Genomic DNA, 20,690 nt, shown 5'->3' with positions numbered 1-20,690 from the left:
ATCAACAACCTTTCCTTCCCTTCTGCCTATCAAGATATCTTAATACATCACACGCAAGAGCAGAGTATCTATCCATTTTTGAATATGCAAGAGCTCCATTCATCACAGTTTCTTGCAAAGCATGCACCCAACGCAGGTCCTGGATATCTAAAGTATCTTAGAGATTATGTAAATAAAGTTAAGATACAAACGCGGCTGCTGACCACAAAGCAGCACTGGCAGGGCGCAGCCAGCCCTCAGCAACCAAGCGAGCGTTGGTGCTCTAAACAAGCTGTAAAACCACCAGCACTGACAAATCATCTTTTACTGTATAAATTCGTGCATTTCAATGTCTGGTATGACCTGTGGTCATTCTGATCTGGGCACACATTACACTGACTTCACAACAAAGGAAACAACCATACTAAAGATGGGGCAACGAGCCGTAACCACGTGTGCTTGTCTCACTTACTCCAGACCCACGGACAGCACTGGCCTTCCAGACACTGATGTTGTTTTACAGAGTTAAACTTCTACTAAGATGGTAACAGACCTGAATCAGACACACAAAGGGAGCCCACATTAAAGAATAATGGCCACAAACCGTACAACCACCCATCCAGTGTTCATTTGGTGGCACATGCATACATACGAGACCGTGCATATCCTGGCTACCAAACTAGGAGTGCATAAAGATAGAAGTAAATGCACTTCACTACCCATCTGATGCTCCAACCTATCTACTGGGGAAATCTCCAGGCATGCTATGCCTTTTGGCTGCTCTCCGTGAGGACATTCCCAAACATCCCGTAGTCTTGAACATGATGCTCAAGAGCCCAAAAGCAAGGCTCAACACTCCCCTTCTTGTTTAAGTGAAGCAATGAGGCACATTTCCTACAAATGTTAAACTGTGATTAACATTCCCCCAAAGTCCTGTTGAATCTTGTCATCTACCAAATGCCTCCGCACTGAGCTGCACCGCTCCACCCCGGTTGCAACGCCAACACAAATCTTCCTAGTACAAAGGAGACTCTTGAAGGACAAACAGCATTTCCTCTGCTCCAAGTTTCTCATCCCTCTGTCAGGTGAGTGTCAGGAGAGAGGCGCAGCCAGGGGAGCACTGACGCAGATAGTTTAACATTATATAAATAAATAAAGAGCCCACTTTCTACTCCACCCGCTCTCCCCTTTCTTAAAGTAGGTCAGTCTGCCTGCTATGAAAATCAGTTCATCTTCAAAGCAGGTTTGCTTGTCTTCTTTCCTGTCTCCTTAATAATAGACATGTGCAAAGCATTACAAGAGCAAAGGCTAATTTCAGACTAATTGGATTTATTCCTGGCATAGGAATAAATATAAAACCATATTTACCTGTCAAAAAAAACTGAAATGTGAAAAATGAACGAAAGCTTGCCAGGTATCTGCCATACAGTTCTGAATTTCGTACACAGCTACAAGTCCGAGTCCCCAGCAGGTAACACAATGCAAATGAAATACAAAAGGTCTTCATAGCCTAGGAAGAGAACGAAAATGAAGAAAAAAAATCTCTTGAATTAGACTCTAAAAGCGCAAGGGACTGATGTGAAAGCAGCCCTGTTCATACCAATTTCAGCCTGAAAATTAGGCCTTACCTTTTCATTTCTTTAACCTAACACAAAGCCTTCCAATTCTGTGAAACAATAAAGCACAGAACAGAAGCCTGATCCTAACCCCACTGAAGTCCCTGGAAATAACGCCGTGTGCACCTGTCGTGATGAAACCAAATTCCTTGGGTTCTTCCCATCCCACCTGTATGAAGGGATGCAGGCAGGGTCCACTCATCAGAAGGATTTACAACCCACGCAGGCTGGGCTGCAGGGTTTCAAACACCACCAGAGGTTTGAGCTGTCCCTGTGCAGACTCACAGAAAACATTCAGTGTTGATCAAACCAAGCAGCTTCTTCTAATTCCAGCCCAGATCACCAAGCATGGCAGGGAATGCAGCAGAGGAGCAGAGCATTCCCCTGGATGCGGGGCACCTGCAGACAGCAGGAACAGGTGCTGTCACTCAGCTCCTTTAAGAAGCTCCGAGAACCTACTGTGCAAACTGTAGGAAGTAAAGGCACGAAAAGGAACTCCACTGCTCAAAGAAGGCAAATACTGGAAAGGTTTTATGTAATAACATCCAAAAACATGAGGCAAAGAAAATGAACCACAAGTACTCCATTATTACTCGAAAGTGCCCATCAGCGGTTTTGGTTTTCTTTTTTAAAAAAGGGGGGGAAAGCGGCATTTTAAAACTCAAGTATAAAGGGATTTCCCAGGACTGGAAAAGCATTTGCCTTATGCACCTCTGAAGATAATCGTGTGGTCCAAGACCCTGACACAGCACACTCAGCAAAGTTCTCCTAACTCACAATTGTGCAACTTCAGCCTGTTCTTTTGCTCCATTGATCCAGTCAGAAGACTCCTAGATCAGCTTTTTTTCCCAGCTTCTTGAGTTTTAAATCCTAAGGTTTTAAGCCAAACCTCAGCATGGAGGTGTGAGAACTGCAAAGGAAGGAGGAGGCAAAAAAGGAAAAACACCAGGTACTTGTTAACTTGCAGGGGAAAGAGAGGGAGGCTGCAGGTCTGACTCTTAGCAGCAGCAGCATTTTGCCTTCTTGTCAGCAGAAATGGAGCCTATGGCTAAGAAGCAAGAAATAAGCCCAGTAAATATGTAATCACCTGAGGTCTGTGCAGGAGGAGCTGCTGCTGGCTGGCAAAGTTCAGCATGAGAAGGACCTGCAGCACATCCTACCCCAGGCACCACAATGAGTTCTTCAAGTCAGAGGGAATAATGCTACAGGATGGGGAGTAAAATGATCATATTCAAAGCTTTCACTTATGTTAAAGCTTCCTTAAGAGTTCAAGGACCTGGTTCCAGACCTGAGTACTGCCCACTGCACCAGACCATAAAGCATGGCCCATATTCTGGGACTTGCTAATAAGCAGAGTTTACTTCCAGGACACACCTCCCCAAAACTAAGGGTTAAAAAAAAGGTAATCGCAATAGCCCTAGAGGCTTCTGAATTTAGAAAGAGCATTATTAATATATGCCATTTTATAGCAGGAAGGAATATGGAAAACAAGCCAGCACTGTGCCTTAAGCCCTAGAATCAATGAGGATTTTTGGCAACACACACTGGAGAAGACAGGAGCAGCTCTCAATTCACAGCTGGAGTTGCCTCTGATTAAGGTGATTGAAAAATGGGATTAAGAAAAAAGAAAAAAAAAAACAACAGGTAAAATTCTGGTAAAATGAAATGCAAGCGGGACAGATAACTGAGTTAACAGGTTTTCCTTTCCTGCAGAGTATCTAAATTGTTCCAAGTTCTATATTTCCCCTTTTCCTTCAAATATAGCCCTGGCTTTCCAACTTAGAATTTATAGAATCATGGAGTAGTTTCGGTTGGAGGGGACCTTATAGCTCATCCAGTTCCACCCTCTGTCGTGGGGAGGGACACCTCCCACTGGATCTGGTTGTTCCAAGCCCAATAGAACCTGGCCTTGAACCCCTCCAGGGATGGGGCAGCCACAACTTCTCTGGGCAACCTGTTCCCACCCTCACAGCAAAACATTTCTTCCTGAGATCTCATCTCAATCTCCCCTTCTGCAGCTGAAAACCATTTCCAAGTTCTTCTTTTTTATTACCATGTTTTTGCCTTCCTTGTTCTTTGATTTGCAGGGAGATTCAAACTGTAAGGCCCATGGCCTCAATAACATTCGTGGGGCCGTAGGCTACTTCACATGATCCCATTACCATGGTCCTTCAGAGCAGCAAAATGATCCATGAAAAAAGCATCCTTCCTTTTTCACGAGCCGCTCGCAAAGCTTGCAAATCTGTTGTCCAGGCTGCTACCTTGAAAATTACCACATTTCCCCCATTATAAATTGCTGGAAAATCCTAATAATAATAATCAAATGAGGCAAATAGGGCAGGAACTCTGGATAACCAACTGCTCCACACCAAGTGCCCCTAGGTAATGCCCTCACGGACTCAGCATGAGTTCAAACCATAAACCAATCCTCGCTGAAAATACATGCGTTCTCTAAGAAGTCCAACTATTTCTGCTTCCGCTGGGGATCTGTATATCAAAAACCTTCTAATGAAGAACAGTCTGACGTGAGCTCTTAAGGCCAACCTGGAAAAATCACCGATAGTGCTCGATTCCCAGCCATAAAAAAAAAACAGGCAACAGCAGTTAGCTTGAAACTAGGACAGCTGCAGCGTTTAAAATACCTACTACAAATGAGAACTACTTAGGCACATCATAATTAGTAAATGGCAAATATTAGGAGTTATGGGAAAAGAGATCGTTAAAACAGATTTTAATAGCCCAGCATTTCATATATTCAGATATGAGAATCCAGTCAGCACACACTTTAAGCATTAAGCCTACATTAAGAAGCGAACTGCTTCATTTCTAGAGTTGTAAAAACAAAGGTTAAATATCTGCTTCAGCACAAACCCCATAATTTTTCCACAGTGACTGTACTGCTTTGCTTTACACAGCTAATTGTACCTGCCCTGACTTTATACCCACACATCTTCTGACGTCTTGCTCTATAAGGCTAGCTCTTTAATCATCAAGCCAGCAAAAATACCCAAGAACCACATCTGGCATTAAGGTTTCGGGAAGCAACCTATCTTTTTAGTTATACCTCATTTATATAAAATATTGAGTTGAAAATAACACTGTTTGTGCAGACAGCCATTTTTTCACTATTTGTAACAAAATCACCAAGCAACTGTGCTGCATTCCAATGTTCCTGCAGGAAAGCAGAGGTGCCCACAGGTTCCCTGCTCCCTGAAGCCACTGCTCCCTACCTGGACACCTTGCCCCAATGTCCCCTCTCCCCACTGATTCCCATGTTACCTACCCATCTCTTTCCTTCTCTGCTCCTGTGGTTTCTCAGCACCATTTTTGGGAGTTGCCAACTCAGTTCCTTCACTCCTTTTTCCTTTCTACCAGCTTTAGTCCCTCCATGGGAACCATGGGTGTATGTTTTTCCCATACATCACTTCCAAAAGCATCTGGAGCAGTTTGCTGGGATTAAAGATAAACAAGATCCTGACAATGCCTGACTAACTGGAAAGCTGGGGCGGGGGGCACCTCTTTATCAAGGAGTGCAGGGATAGGATAAGGGGAAATGGTTTTAAGCTGAAAGAAGGGAGATTGAGATGAGATCGTAGAAATAAATGCTTTCCTGTGAGGGTGGGGAGACACTGGCCCAGGTTGCCCAGAGCAGTGGTGGCTGCCCCATCCCTGGAGGTGTTCAAGGCCAGGTTGGATGGGGCTTGGAGCAACCTGATCCAGTGGGAGGTGTCCCTGCCCATGGCAGGAGGGTTGAAACTGATGGGCTACAAGGTCTTTTCCAACCCAAACCATTCCACGATTCTACGATCTCAGCCTAATTGGAAAATTCATAAACAAATAAAAGCAGTTTTGCAAGATGGAAAAGGCTGGGCAGCCTCAGAAGAAGGTGTGACCAGCGGTGTGTACGCCTGGGTCTACAGCACTGGAGGGAATTACTTCCTTTGTATAACTAACTCCAGTACCTGTAATTAGAGCTGGGTATTTTTGGATATGCGGTTCTAGTAATCATAATCAGAGATGGACATTCAAGCGAATTCCAGGGTTTTCCCAACAGCTGCACAAAGAGCATAAATTATTCTGAATGTCTCAAATTGGGATGCAATGCTGAAGTTTTATCCTTTTCCATTCATCACCTCTTTCCTCATGGTAGCCTGGCAGCCAGTTCTAATTTGCAAGGTCTGATGCTGTTCTACGGGATCAAACAAGCAGCTTCAGTAGGGAGGAAAACTTGTGGAAGGACCAGAGCATTAATTAGTATTTGGAAGTTGAGCAACTTCCTGAGAAAAGACTGGTAAAAGTGTAAAATCCTATTTTACTGTCTAACCCTTTTGATGTCTGTGCAGAACAGCTATTAGCCTCCCACTTACTGATTCAGCGCTTGATCCAAAGACAACTGAAGTCAATACGACCTGACCCCAGTAACACCTTCCATGTAACACATTGTAAAATCCAGTAACTACCTTTAGATGCTCCTGACAGGGGCAGATTTCTAAATGAAAGCTGCCTATGTGCCCATAAATCATCTGCACGATCCAGCTGCCATACTGTCCCTTCATCCCACAAGCACTAATCAAACAGCACCACGTTTGAACCGTCCCCCTTCACGTCAGAGAAAGCAGCTTGCTCATCCCCAGTCCATTAGGATCATTACTCATTTCTCCAAATACCGCAGTTTTGTTTCTGCCCTCCACCTGCAGAGCTTAAAAAACAGCTTTGTCCCTTTGGGAGAAACCCTGAGGAAACACACATATCACTGCCTGCCCCCTCCCCAGCCCTCAAGGCCCATAAGGACCCTCTAACTGCAGGATTTAGCTCAGCAAGTTGCTCCTGGAAGAACCCCCACCCCGTCTTCTGCTCTCACCATTACTGCCATCCTACCTCTTGCACATCTTTCTGCTCTATTACCTCGTTTTCTTACACATCTCCCCCCTTCAACCTGTTTGACACATAATTAATACAGATTTAAACCAACATTAGTTTTAAATCCAAAAGCCACAGCGAATTAACACAATATTAGGTCTAATTCTGCCCCCATCTTCTGCCTCATTCTGCCGCATGATTCATCTCACTAAATGATTTAGCCGTGTGTGAATGGCCCGTTTCCCACTGCTTTATAGCACCAAATCTACGGGACATGAAACAGCCACGGCCACTGGGCAGGGTCTTAATGTGAGCGAGTGGTAATTGCTTAATTAAGGCTACATCCCAGTCATTTGTTATGGAAAGGAATAAGAAATGAAGCAAACATTTCTCCTATTCTTTTTCACTTCTGCTGTTCCTACCTCTTAATTCCAAATATATTCAAGTCTACCACTTGTTCTCTGTTCTCATCCCGTGGTGCACATGTAAACCCCTTCATCCCTCTGCCCTTGAGCCACTCGCTCACCAACACCTGTGGAAACTTGAACCCCTAGTCTGTTGTTATTCTAATACTATTCTAAGTGACTTGTCCAGGACCACACAAAAAAACTGGAGGAAAACAGAGCCCTGCCCTTCCCTACGAAATGCTGGGAGCCTTCATGGTGACCCTGGTCTCTCTTAATTACACGAATAATGCAAACTGCAATTCCACATTACGGCATTTGGTCTACACTTAGCAAAGGGCAAACCATAACACGGCCTCAGCCTTGACTACAGGTTTAGACAAGTATAATGGCTATTACCGTTATTGTCTTGTCACTGCAAATATGAAAAACTGAAATAAAATCTAGCAGAATAGGGGTTTTATGTTCCAACCTATTTAAAGTATTCAGTGCTCCAGGGCACTTTGCTAAAGGTGGCACACAATAAAAGCACACACAGGTCAACACAAATTATTTTAAACCAAATAATGGAATATAAGCAAGCTTTAAAATACCATTAAATGATTTTTCACTTTTTTTTCCCCCCTCCTTTGCTTTGTGTTTTTAGAGTCTGACCAAGCAATTGTTTTGGAAAAATTTGTAGCAATTTGGCGCAAACATGAGTGCTCTGATGATTTAATTTAAAGTGCAGTGTAGGCAAAGACCCAGAACAAAATTCTAATCGTTTCATTTAAAAATTAACCTTCTCTCTTCAACTTTATGCTCTGAAAACACGCACAACCACGGTGGGCTGATACACGGCCCAAGACACCATACAAGCAAATGAAGATTAGAAGAAAGGTTAAATAAATTCTGACAACCATCAAGTAAGAGACCTTGTTTGACTCTCTCATGCTCTCTGCAGTGTGAGGAAACACCCAGAACAGCTCTGCCAAGGCACTGTTGGTATTTCTGAAACCACCGCTGATTTTGCCCTTGTAATGTTTTTCTGCTTCCTGTATCTCAGCAGTGCGTAGACACTCCAAGGAGAAGCAGCTTGGATTTCCATTGCCCACAAACACAAAAAAGGCCCCACTGTTGCATAGAAGAGTTGGGAGAAAAGAAAATCCTCTTTCCTATTGGGGTGCTGGCGAATGGGTTCGGGGACACCAAGGATGCTCGAGGGCCCAGAGCTGGCACGCAGCAGAGCCTGGAGCCCAGAGCCTTCCCCTGCCAGATACCAGAGAACTGCTGGTGCCAGGCAATCCCACTTCAAACCACGAGAAGGTACACAAGATGTTTCCACTTACACCCAAGTTGATGGTACTAAAGGGAATAGAGTCATAGAATCATTTGGGTGGAAAAGACTTTTGAGATCATCAAGTCCAACCGTACCTGTCCACTACCTAAACCAGATGCTTGTGCACCTCATCTACCCATCTTTTAAACCCGCCCCAGGGATGGTGACTCCACCACCTCCCTGGGCAGCCTCTGCCAGTGCCCGAGAACCCTTTCAGTGAAGAAATTTTTCCTGATGTCTAATCTGAACCTCCCCTCGTGCAACTTGAGGCCATAAGGAAGCAGGACCATGGATTCCCATTCCTTCCTTAACATCAAGTGCTGACATATCACTGAGTTGGTTTTCTGTGCTAAAATTAAATATTCGGGCGCAACAAGGCATGCCAGCTTGCAGGAAGAAGCAGTGATTTACTGTCTATGCGACAGCTCCAGCTTTTAAAAGATCTTTCCTTTTCTCCAGCTGCACAAAGAGCGGTGCTTTTACACAAGAGCCAAGGTTGGACAGTCTAGGAAGATCCCTATTTTTAAAAGCCCACTTACCAAGAGTTATCATACTATAGATCCAGTGACGCTGTAGGTATTTCCTGTTCCAAGACAGAACAAGTGCTGTAATACAGCAGGTGGCCTTTAGCATCGCTGTCTGGGGCATCAGGTATCAGAGAATCACAGGGAGCGAACTCCCAGGAGGGCAGGATCCTAGGAACTCATTATACAGCGAGAGGCATGCGAGCATAGATCATCAGGTTTTAAAAAAAAGGCAAACCATGACTTCTATCCAATTCACTCTCCATTTTTGGGAATTGTCGGTCTTTTACAGATAACTTTGCGTCTCCCCAGTGACATAAGCATCAAAGCCCTAAGACTACATCAGAAGCACGGTGTGGATCTGCGCCGTGACAACAGAGCAAGGCTCAGCACGGCGCTCTCCCCACACGTCACGTTTTACGCAGGGCTCTCATTGCATCATTACTGCATTATTTTTAGATAACCATCAGTGAATGCCAGAATATGGGTCGATAGTTCTTAGATTTATGGGCAGAATGAGCTACACTTGTAACACTAAGATGTAAAGAATTCAATTTGACAGTTTCTTGAAGAAATTTGACCATGGGGATTGGGAGCCAGAAAATACAGTTGCTAGTGCTCCCAAAACTGTTTAGGAAAAATGATATTGTACTGCTAGGATACATTACTGGAGTTGAATAAATCACTGCTGTTGACTCTCGGCAAGGTCAATACCACGCATATTCAGTTTGAACAGCCCTTTGCACACTTTGATAAGGAGATCTTACCAAAAAAAGTCTCCCTTTTAGGTTTAATATTTTGACACGCGCAACTTCCTCAGGTGTTTCTGTAGGAGCTGGGAAGCGCCAGCCTGCCAGCCCGCCGTAACATCTGGACCAGATTGTTCCGCGTTACATAAAGATTAGTGGCATAAATCACAGTGTGTAAAACCTTTTTAATTACCTGAGAAGGCTCATTTCTATTTTCTTTTGTGCTATGCCTTATTAATGGGTAGATTTGCTCACAGGCTACACACAGCACTTTCTTATTAGAAACACATGCACTTTCTAGTGGGAGAGAAGTAATGAGGGAACGTGATGGCCAAAAGTAGACAAGAAGGACTCCTCAAAATCCACGTGCATTGACAGTGTATTCCTAAAGCCAACTTTGTCTCCATCTGTCCTCCCTGATCAAAGCAAAAGATCTCCAACACGGCAAGCATGGGACACTGTCGTCTCAGCGATGCCTTCTGCCATCCGGAAGGCCTTGGGTGTTCAAGATGCTACACGAGCCTAGCAGATGTGACACTCCACCAACGGCTGAGTCGTGCCCTTCTGGAGTGGCAGCTGGAAGCCGGGCAGGATGCCTCTGGGCACTGAAATGTCACTAGCTGCCTATGGTTTGCCAAATGTGTCCAGTTCCAAAAGTCTCTTACTGGAAAGACAACAGCACATCTCTGATCCAGACTGAGGCTCAGAAATAGTACAGTAATTCACTGGATTGCAGCACCGTTTTTTCTTTTTTTGTATCCTTAAAAGAGTATTCCTAAAGCCTACCTAACTAATCTGACAGCATAAATCTAACATACTTTTGTAAATGTTACCACTGAAGTAAGGTTCTGTTTCTCCATTCAGGAAGACCTGAATTAACATGCAAGTATAAAATACCATTGTTGTCACTGTTTTCTAGTCATTGCTGTTGCATCTCATGAATCCTGTGTTGTCTCTGCATGATAAATGTGTTACTGGCTTATTACTCACTCGTTGCCAATAACAGTGAATATTCAGATGACGATGCCAAGAAAATATTGAAAACAAAAATTATCTATCAGTTCCTAGTCAGGCGGGTTGTAAACTAAATGTCACATTAATGTCTAAGCTTCCAGATGCTTCCTAAAAGACTATCTGAAGCCTCATCTTTTAACTCCAGTATTTATCTAAGTATTTCTTCTATTCATTCTTTGATTGGTATCAGACCCAACTTCCATGAACTCGGTAAGAATAATTCACAGGCAGCAGCTCCCAGGTGCCACTAAGTTTAGTCTCAGAACTTGCAAAAGCATGTGCTGAATCTGGATAATGTGCATATTCCTGAAGGAGAATATGGCAAACAGACCCATTAGGTATATAATAAATAGTAAAGCTGCAATCAAGTAGCTGTAAAAGGCTATGCAAAATAATACAGTTAGTTCCTAGTTCGGAAACATCATGCAAGTGAGGCAGCCAGGGAAATGGTATCTCAGATCCTGTGTGATAACCATCAGCTAATGCAGTAGCCCCATCCTCATAGCGTATCACTGTATCTCCATATCGTCATTTTTTATATCAAAGGATTTCACCCAGCTAGGCTTTGCTCGTATGAAAAGCTATTTTATTTCATTAACGTGATTAAAGTTTGGGCCCTTCTGCCTACAAATAGCATTTCCCTGCTCTTCATTATTTACTTGTAGTGGCTTATCTTAATTAGAGAATTTCTTAGCATTTTAGTTACTGTATTGCCTACCTGTTAAAATCTTACCATTACTAGTCTGCGGGTGTAACACTGTTACACTACTAAATGTCTGATAGACCGCTTTTAATTGGTCTTATTTACATACATAATTCCTATACTCAGTAGTTAGCTAAGTTTGTAATGTACTTTGAGGATGATAAGTGTTATAGAAGATAAGCATTATCTTCTCCTTATGGGAAGTAAATCCACGTATCTCTAAAGTGCTTTAAGTTAATTAAGTGCCACTTTACAAGGGGGATAGCAAGACCGTGCAAAAGGCTGCGTCTCAGTATCAGCCTCAATGTCCATCTGCAACACTCAAAGTTCATTTCCTAACTGGATAAGCAGATGAGAGCTCAATCTGTGTGCAGGGAGGCTGCTGCCATGCACTTGTTCATAACTTAGCATGGGCAAACAATTCCATGTGCAAAAGCACAGATGCAAGCTTGTTTAAAAAAATGAACATAGACTTATTTAACCACCAAGGAATTTAAGCATCTTCTTCAACTTTTAACATTTGGTTAAGCAGTAGTTTACTTGCCGTGCACTTCTTCAGCATGAAGGGAGAAACCCTCTCTGCTCACCCACTTGCTACCCAGCTTCAGTGGTTCTTCATCACTAGCTTCTCATTTATGATTTGCAAATAGCTTTTGTTCTCCCTGATCTTACACATAATCTGTTGCGAGTTTACAAAGTAAAATTCAAAAGATGATTTTAGGATGAGTCAGCAGTGCCCTTTCACAGCGTTTTCTTCTTACTAATACTTAGCTTGAAGCAAAGAGTGTTTTTTTTCACACTAGTGGAAAGGCACCACATCATTCCCATCTCATTGGCTTCCAGACAGCTGAGAGCTTATGATATTTGGCTGTTGTTGTGCATCAACCAAAAAGCAAAAGAGAGGGAGTTCATAGCCTTCACTCTCCTTGGAGGCTTTAATCCCAGACTTCTGTTGAACAGGCACAAGTAGGTGTTAACACCAGCACACCTGAGGGTGCCTGGGTGGAAGGTTCCTTAGACCTGCAGAACTGATCTGCTTATACTTGTTTGACACCCACCTATGGTAGATACAGATGACAGCTTCCTCACAAGAAAACCAGCCGTTTATTTACAGCACTTTCCCTCATGCACTTCTTATTCTCAGACTAGCAGCACTATTTAATGACTAAAACTATTTACGTATTGACTTTGTGGAAGAATGTTTAGAACAAGGGATAGCACACTTTTGGGCAGGAGCAGATTCAGAAGGACAGAGACAAAAACCAACACACAAAGTCAAAACGTGGCTCTTTCCTCTTACCTGGGGTGAACACTGAACATTGGTGGAGCCTCAGCACTCTGCATACTTAAAAACCTGCTTATGGACCCTATACATCCCACCAGTCTCCCACTGCCCCAGCAGCAGATGTCCAACCACTCAATGTGTTTCTCGCCTTGGGAGGGAACTGCTGAGAGAATGCACCTCCTCTCTCCTTCTGGAGAAGGGGTGAACACATGCTGCACTGCCCTGAACATCTCCCTTTCCTACACCCAGGGTGGGATCAGGCACAACTTCACAAGGAGAAATGGATGCAGAAGAGGGTAATGCAAGAGTTGAAGGAAGAAGAAACACAACCAGACTAAAGCTATCTGGGCAATTCCCTCAAGGCCACTTCTTGAAGGAGTGGACAGGAGCAGCTCCTCAGCATGCAACAGACACAGGCCCCATTGCACTAAGAAGAGCCTTATGGTAAGCAAAATCTTTGTACGCCGTTTCATGAGACAAACCACAGCTTCCCTCGAGTCACATCACTCATTCTATACGTCCTTTTGATGTTAAAAAGTTGGCCCACCACTGTAGTCTCAGGATCCTACAAATGCACTATTTCCCAAGCCCTGAAGGGAAAAAGTTCAGTAAATCACTGCCTGGGATGCCCATGGTTGTGGCAAAAGCTAAACACTCTTTCCAAGTCTTTGTACACTCCAGCTCCTCCCTAGTGAACTAGTCTGGCACGTAAGCCCAGAAACCCTCTCTTTGTAAACACAAACCCAACTGAAAAGTTCATCTGCGTGAATCTCCATAAAGTAGGAGATAATCTCGATGACAATTTTTGCTTATGTAAATGTCAGCATTAAAAAAATTAGGTTTGGATCAAAAAGACAAGTTGTGGCTGATACCCAGCGTAAAATACACACATTCCTTTCAAGCCTTCATTAGCGTTCTCTGAACATCTGCTGAACAAGAAAATTCCATCCATAAAAGTGACTATGGAAATTAAAAACACTCTGAATCCTCAGAAAAGCACGTGCACGTACAAACCCCTTCATCTCAAAGGGCACCCTTGGACTTTGTGACTGTGGGAGCCATCCACTTAGAGACCACCAAGACACAATAGAAAAGCCAAAAGTAAAACCCCCAAGACTGGTGCAGTGAACTAAGGAGCAAGAATAAACTCGGAAAGAACAAAGCACACGAACAGTTCTCAGTTGGTTTTAGGACAAAAGAAGTATGAATAGAAAAATGTGGACAATCACAAGTCTTCTCACCGGTACTGTCTGAATTACAAAGAAGAAAAATCTAAGCCAGGGCACTGACTGCTGCAGTGACTCCCCAGTCCCAGTCAGCATCTCCAAGGCTCTCTTTCAACCACCCTCAGAAATAAACAGCCCATGGCTGAGACAGGATGGAACGTTGTGCCACTCACCCCAAGCAAACAGTGCCTGGAGACCAGCAAGGGGCATCATTGGGAGAGTGAGGAGTCACTGTAGGAGGCAAACTGAGCCCTGTTCGGGATGGCTCTTCTTGCACAGAGTGCAGTAAGAGGACGTTCTTTCCAGAATGGCACTGCAGAGAAATGTCATTCAATAGGAATCATTGTGTAAAATTTACAAACCCCTTACCAGACCCAAGGCAATGTTATTCAGTTTGTTTTCAACGCCAACATTTCCAGAAATAAATAAATATACATACTGAAAAATCTGAGGGTTGCCATACCAGAGAGAGCTGTTATTTCTAATATGCTAGACGCTACGTGATTCAAAAAAACCAAAAACACGGCAATGGTACAATCAGACTGCTCATTTGATCTTTACAGAATGGAGCTTTTTAAGAGATTCATTGAAAAATGGCTTCAATGCTGAAATCCTGCCAAGAAAAAAAACCAAACACATATATATATAGCTGATTGCACCCAAACTGTGCTTTAGTTTCTCTTTGGCCAACCGCTTCCCAGTGCTCCTTGAGGTGTAGGATTTCCACATGCTACGCTACAGGGTACTACATTCTAACATTTTGCACATGCTAAAGCACAGGTAAGATTTAAAACAGAGCATGACCTTACACAACAGAGAGAGAATCCTCTCAGCGGACACGTTTCACAGGGAGCTTGTCTGTGAGCATATGGTGGGGTTTGTTAGGCACTTCCTGCCAGTGTGCAACTTCCCTATCCTAAAAAGCAAAAAAAAGTGAGCGCACTTCAAGCAAGCGTACTAACAGTTCAGCCTGAGGTACTCTTCCAGCACCCAGAACGAATGCCAGATCAGGCACAGAACTCTCCTGGCAGGGAAGGTGGTGGAGCTGCCTCCACACTCTCAGTCCTACAAACTCAGCACACTGATTCCTTTCAGACCTGAGGGTGGTGCTGGGGGTTCACACGCCTCCCCAGTCTTGCTCTAGACCCATGTCTTGCTGAAGCACAACACGCAGACATCGCTTACAGCACAGCGCACACTGTACTCTTCTAAAAATCCATGTACCAAATATATACTTGACCCAAAGTTACATAAGTGCTATGCCAGAGCTATTTTTTAGCACGACTCATCAGCGTTGCTATAAATCACCCTGGGATGCAGAGGCCAGACAAGACGTCACATTGATGTGCTCAGCTTTCTGCCTGCCCTATGAAAATGTTTGTGATACGGGCAACACATCTATTACCTCTCTGCCTCTCTTAGTCTTCAGGTGCACAACTGCTCTGCAGCACTGAGCAGGCTCCTTTACTACAGCGTAAACGCGCTCCGAGTGCCCACAGCAGCCTACAGAGGAATCAGCACATTCAGAGCTGTCCTTAAGCTCCAGGCTCCTGTGACAAGTACCAGTTAAGCTCCCAAAGCAGCCCCCAGAGCACATTGGAGCAGGGAGTCCCATGCTAATCTCCACAGAAGGTCAACAACTTAGAATTACAACTCCCTATATTTGCAAGAATGGTAGACAGCATCACGATTGTTTGTCCAATACCAGGGTCCTAGAGTCACGTCTCTTGCCTCCAACTGCAGCTACTGCCCCTTTTAAAAGAATTGCCTAAATCTTCCTGGAAACTTCTGCCCTACAGATACCCAGATTTACAGTTTGATTGTAAATAACACGGGGCTTTCTACTTTATTCCTCATTATTCTTTTGATTCAGCCTGTCTGTCACCCAACGGTGCTGCTTCAACACCTTGCGGTGCCAGGCATTTTCACAGGTAGGACGGGTTTTTCATGCAAGTGTATAAAGTAGCAACATAAATACTTTCTCACTCAGCCGAGCACTCCTCCTTTCATACAGTGCCTTCCCGTGAGCACAAACACTGACTGAGGCGAGGAATAGGCACCGGGAAAGGCATGTTGCATTCCTGCACCTGTCTCACATCCTCCGTGCACAAGTGCAATTGGTAACAGCTCCGATTCCGTACAGAGACAGAGCACGCCAGCTTTTGGTTCAACACAGCACAGAATCGTGCAGTAGCTTCGTATTCAAAACTCAGAGAGGGAATCGCACTGATGCTGCCAAAAACATTAACTCTGCTAATTCTGATACACAAAAACTTGCAGTCATTAAAGCAACAGAGGCTGGAAGCAATAAACAGGACTCTTGATTGAGATTACGTTCCCAGTCATGAATCCACGGGGACTAATTTCAAAAAAGATTAGCTTCCCCATCAGTGTTTTAATTAGACACCTCACCTAGGCTTCTTACTTCTTTACAACATGTTTCTCTATCCCACACGGTGTCTTTCAAACTCCCATTCTACAACTCGGAACTACTGAACCTGGTGAGATTTTAATAGAAATCCCTTCAATAAGCTATAAAGAGAAGCATTACTTGAGGTTTTAATTAGCAGCTGCCAAGGCTGAGCCATAAGAAATACCGAATAGTTTGCTTAACTTAAAGTACATTTTGCTTTCTGACCTTCTGCGCTCAAATGATGCAGCGTGTTTTAGCCATTTAAAAACTCCCTTCCAAAAAAAAAAAACCAGCTCTGTAGTAGTAAAAGCCATTCCATTTCCTCAATCAATAGAGCCTGCGCTCGCCACCGAACACCCTTCTCAGCTGATGCAGGAATCAAGATGCTGTAATTTCCTGACCGGTGCCATAAACCTGAAAGGCAGTGTTATAGAATCGTAGAATAGAATCATAGAATAACCAGGTTGGAGAAGACCCACCGGATCATCGAGTCCAACCATTCCTATCAATCAGTAAATCATGCCCCTCAGCACCTCATCTACCCGTCCCTTAAACTCCCCCAGGGAAGGTGACTCAACCCCCTCCCTGGGCAGCCTCTGCCAGTGCCCAATGACCCTTTCTGTGAAAAATGTTATGCTTCCCTCCCATCCTGCACAAAGCACCCTGAGCTTGAAATACAAACGGAACTAAGAAATCAGATACTAAATCGATCCAAATCAGATACTAAATCGCTCCAGCACCGAGACCGTTTGCACAACACGCAGCGAAGAGCTGCACCACGCAAACTTGACACGCGCCCGCTCTTTGCCTCCAGTCCCACTTCTACGAGGTTTCTCTTCACAAGTCCCGTTCTGCATCTCACAGGCGAGATGCTCGGTACCCAACGGGACGGAGAAAGGAGCGCTCATACCGTTGAGCTGCCGGTAGACGATGTCCTCCAGGAGCGAGAGCCTCTTCAGCACCGCATCCTGGACGGAGCCGATGCCGCGGGCGGTCAGGTTGGCCACCTCTGCCCTGGGACGGAGGTCACGGAAGGAATCGCCGCTCTTGGCCGTGATGGGTCTGCACTTGGCCAGGAAGAGGACGAAGCCGGCCACCGCGATCAAGTTCAACGCCAGCAGGACTTTGACTCTCCTCAAAGAAGCCATCAAACTTCCCCGAGCGGGCGGAGCGCCGCCGGCGGGGCTTAGGGCATCGCGGCCGGGAGGAGCGCCCCGGGCTACGGCCCCGCGGGGCGCGGGGAGACGGGGCCGCCCGCCCCGCCGCTCGCCCGCAACTTCATCGCGGCTGCGGGGAGCCCTGCGGCAGCGCCGCCACCGCGGCTGCCTCCGCCCGCCGAGCGGGGGGCGGCGCCGCCGCTGCGCGAACGGGGCATGAACCGAGCCCCGCGGGCTGCGGGAGGAGAGAGACAGAGAGAGAGAGACAGCGGCGTGCGGGGCAGCGAGGGGCGGGGACAGCGGCGGGCGGGGACAGCGGCGGGGAACGGGGATGGGGACGGCGGGGAGGGGGAGGAGAGGGGAGCGGGGGGGGGCGGGGACGGGGAGAAACGGGGATGGGGAAACAGGGATGGGGAGAAACGGAGAAGGGAGAGCGGTGATGGGGGAGAGGAAGCTGCGGGAGAGGGGGGGAGAGGGGAGAACGGGGATGGGGGAGGAACAGGGATGGGGGAAACGGGGATGAGGAGGAGCGGGGATGGAGGGAGTAGGGATGGGGAGAGCAAGGTGCGGGGCAGGGGGAGGAACGGGGATGGGGGGACGAGGGTGGGGAGAGTAGGGAAAGGAAGGTGCGGGGGAGAAGGGAGAACGGGGATGGGAGAGGGGACTGGGGGAACGGGGAGGGGGAGAGTAGGGAGAGGAGGGTGCGGGGGAGAAGGGAGAACAGGGATGGGGGACCGAGGAGCGGAAGGTGTGGGGCACGGGGAGGAGCGTGTGTGGAGATGGGGGGCGGAATGGGGATGGGGGAAACGGAAGGTGCGGGGCAGGGGGAGGGTTGCGGGCTGGGGCAGCGGCGAGAGGAGGGGATGGGGGAGAACGGGGGCGGTGCGGAGGGAGGAGCGGGGAGGGTTGCGGGGCGGTGCGGAGGGGCCGTGGGAAGGCGCAGCCGGAGCGGCGCGGGGGGACTGGGGGGGGGGGGGGGGGGGGGGCGTTGCGGGATGGGGGAGCGGCAGGAGTTGGGGGGTGAGGAGAGTGAGGAGCGGGGGGGGGGCAGCAAGACTGGGGGATGGAGGGGGCAGCGGCGGGAGGTGCGGGGCAGGGAGAGAGGGAGGGATGGGGATGAAGAAGCGGTGCCACTCCCCGCGCTGCGCTGCTCGGTTTCTCATCAAGTTTCGCCCCCACCCCAAACTTTCCCCCCCCTCGCTGTCCCGGAGGAATGCTCCTCTCCCTAGGAAAGCTGGCTTTCCCCACCCAGGGTGTAATCCCAGGGGAAGGAACCCATTCTGCACTCAACTCCCTGTGCGGGGCAAGGAAAGCCTCGGAGCGACACCTGCCCAGGGAGCCAGGATCTGGCTTCGAACGGTACAGGGAGGCTGTGCTAAACACCACAAACTGGAGCGCGCATCCCAACTTTTAAAGCCAAGCTACTGGCTTTCCTCATCCAAGAGCAGCAAACCTCTCTAAGAGCAGCTTCATAACGAGTTTAAGCTGAAAGAGGGGAGGATTAGGTGAGATTTTAGGAAGAATGTTTGGAACGGACCCAGCGGAGGCTATGAAGTTGATAAGAGGGCTGGAGCACCTCCCATAGGAGGACAGGTTGAGAGAGTTGGGGTTGTTCAGCCTGGAGAAGAGAAGGCTACGAGGAGATCTTACAGGGACCTTCCAGTGCCTGAAGGGGCTACAAGAAAGCTGGGGAGGAACTGTTCACAAAGGCTTGTGGTGATAGGACAAGGGGCAATGGGGACAATCTGGAGAGGGGCAGAGTTAGGCTAGACATAAGGAGGAATATCTTCACTCTAGGAGTGATGAGACACTGGCCCAGGTTGCCCAGGGAAGCTGTGGCTGCCCCATCCCTGGAGGGGTTCAAGGCCAGGCTGGATCCAGTGGGAGGTGTCCCTGCCCATGGTAGAGGGGGGTTGGAACTGGATGGGCTTTAAGGGCCCTTCCAACCCTAACCATTCTATGATAAGACCTGAAAAGAGAATAGAATTCAACCAACATTGAGTCACTGTATCCTACCAGGCAACTTTTCTAGATAAAAGAATATCCCTTCTCACCTTCAAGCTATAATTAAAAGAAAAGAAACAAAAAATCAATGCCATGGAAACAAACCTAAAATTGCTTTGAAGGATTTGGAGTTTTAATTCAGATTGAACTGCACAGGAAATCTTTTACGGTTTCTACATGCAAGACTCCACTACAAACCTGGAAAAGGGAGACAGGCACATAACTCACAGCCAGAACATTAAATGATGTGGTGGTCAGTCTAACACCCATACTCAAGTTTATCATTCTGTTAAGAGCCTAAGCCTGTGAATGCTTTTGGTGACATGAAGCTAGAACTACCTTACAAATTCCTGAAAACCATGGAAGCTTTTTGCTGGCACCAAGAAGCAGCTTATTGTGACACCAGTGGGTTTGGGAGTTCTGCTGTGTTTTGGCATGAGAGAAAAAAAAAGTTTTGTTTCCAGAGCTGTCGACTGAGATTTTTTTTCTTCTATCAGTAAAAGTATACTTTTTATTAAACAACAAAAACAACAACAAACCCCCACAACACCACACAGCCCACAGCTCTGAAGAGCTGTTTACCAAAAAGGGAAGACCCATGGCCTCGCACTATCAGGAGCAGAAATATTTGTGCAAACAAAAAAATTACCTGCTGCTTATTGTAAAGCAGTCTTAGATAAAGATGACGCGTTCCTGCAAGTCCTTCATTACACAGTGCTCCCACTGAAGTCGGCATTGTTGCATTATACAGAAACAGCAAGATTTATTTTAATTATAAAACAGCAGTTGTAAAAAAGCAGGATTTAGGGAAGTTTGGCACATGGTTATTAAATAATATGATCGTAATGCAAAAAAAAAAAATCATCTTTTTAAAAAAGTAAACACGTGTTTGAAGCAGCACCTTGTTGAAGGACAAGAACAGTATTTTTGTTCCCCTTCTCCTAAAAGGAGCAGGATTAAGTCCCCAAAGTAAGCAGGGAAGGAGAGAGCCAGCTAGCACCCACCTCATGGTGGCCCTGTGTTACAGTTAGAGGGCATCTGGCTGCTGTGCCCCTGTGTGGTCCCAGTGAGGACAGCCTACCAGGACAAGACAACCACATCCAACAACCAGCAGGGAAAAAGAAATATATATATACTTTGTATGAGAAATAACACAAGCACCGGCAGGTAGTAATACAGATGCATTCAACAGCCAGCTGTACAACCCCGCTGCCCTGCCCAGGAGGATCAACTACAAAAACTTTCCCAGACACCTTTTGTTGCTGCTTTTCTTTGTAGAAAGGGTAGAACTAAACAGTACGGACTTTGAAGCTCTATGAGCTGACAACAAACAGCCATCATCTGGGTAGTTCACCAGCTCAGATATAACCTATTTCCATTACCAGTGAGAAAGGTTTGCTACTCCTGGCCTCATGGGGCAAAACTCCTGACAGAATCA

The 20,690-nt window shown here is 46.2% G+C and overlaps 1 protein-coding gene across 1 annotated transcript in view; it reads right to left on the bottom strand.

Moving 5' to 3' along the window:
- GALNT17 (polypeptide N-acetylgalactosaminyltransferase 17) overlaps positions 1–17,445 on the bottom strand; it is a 202,727-nt gene extending 185,282 nt beyond the window's left edge. The window contains exon 1 of the mRNA XM_069874228.1: positions 17,002–17,445. Coding sequence (XP_069730329.1) covers positions 17,002–17,239 — 238 coding nt within the window. The 5' untranslated portion in view covers positions 17,240–17,445. The remainder of the gene's footprint in view (positions 1–17,001) is intronic.
- Positions 17,446–20,690: the final 3,245 nt, after the last annotated feature.

The sequence above is a fragment of the Phaenicophaeus curvirostris genome, chromosome 21, assembly GCF_032191515.1.
Source record: "Phaenicophaeus curvirostris isolate KB17595 chromosome 21, BPBGC_Pcur_1.0, whole genome shotgun sequence".
NCBI classification, from domain to species: domain Eukaryota; kingdom Metazoa; phylum Chordata; class Aves; order Cuculiformes; family Cuculidae; genus Phaenicophaeus; species Phaenicophaeus curvirostris.
This window is presented reverse-complemented; position numbering and strand designations above follow the sequence as displayed.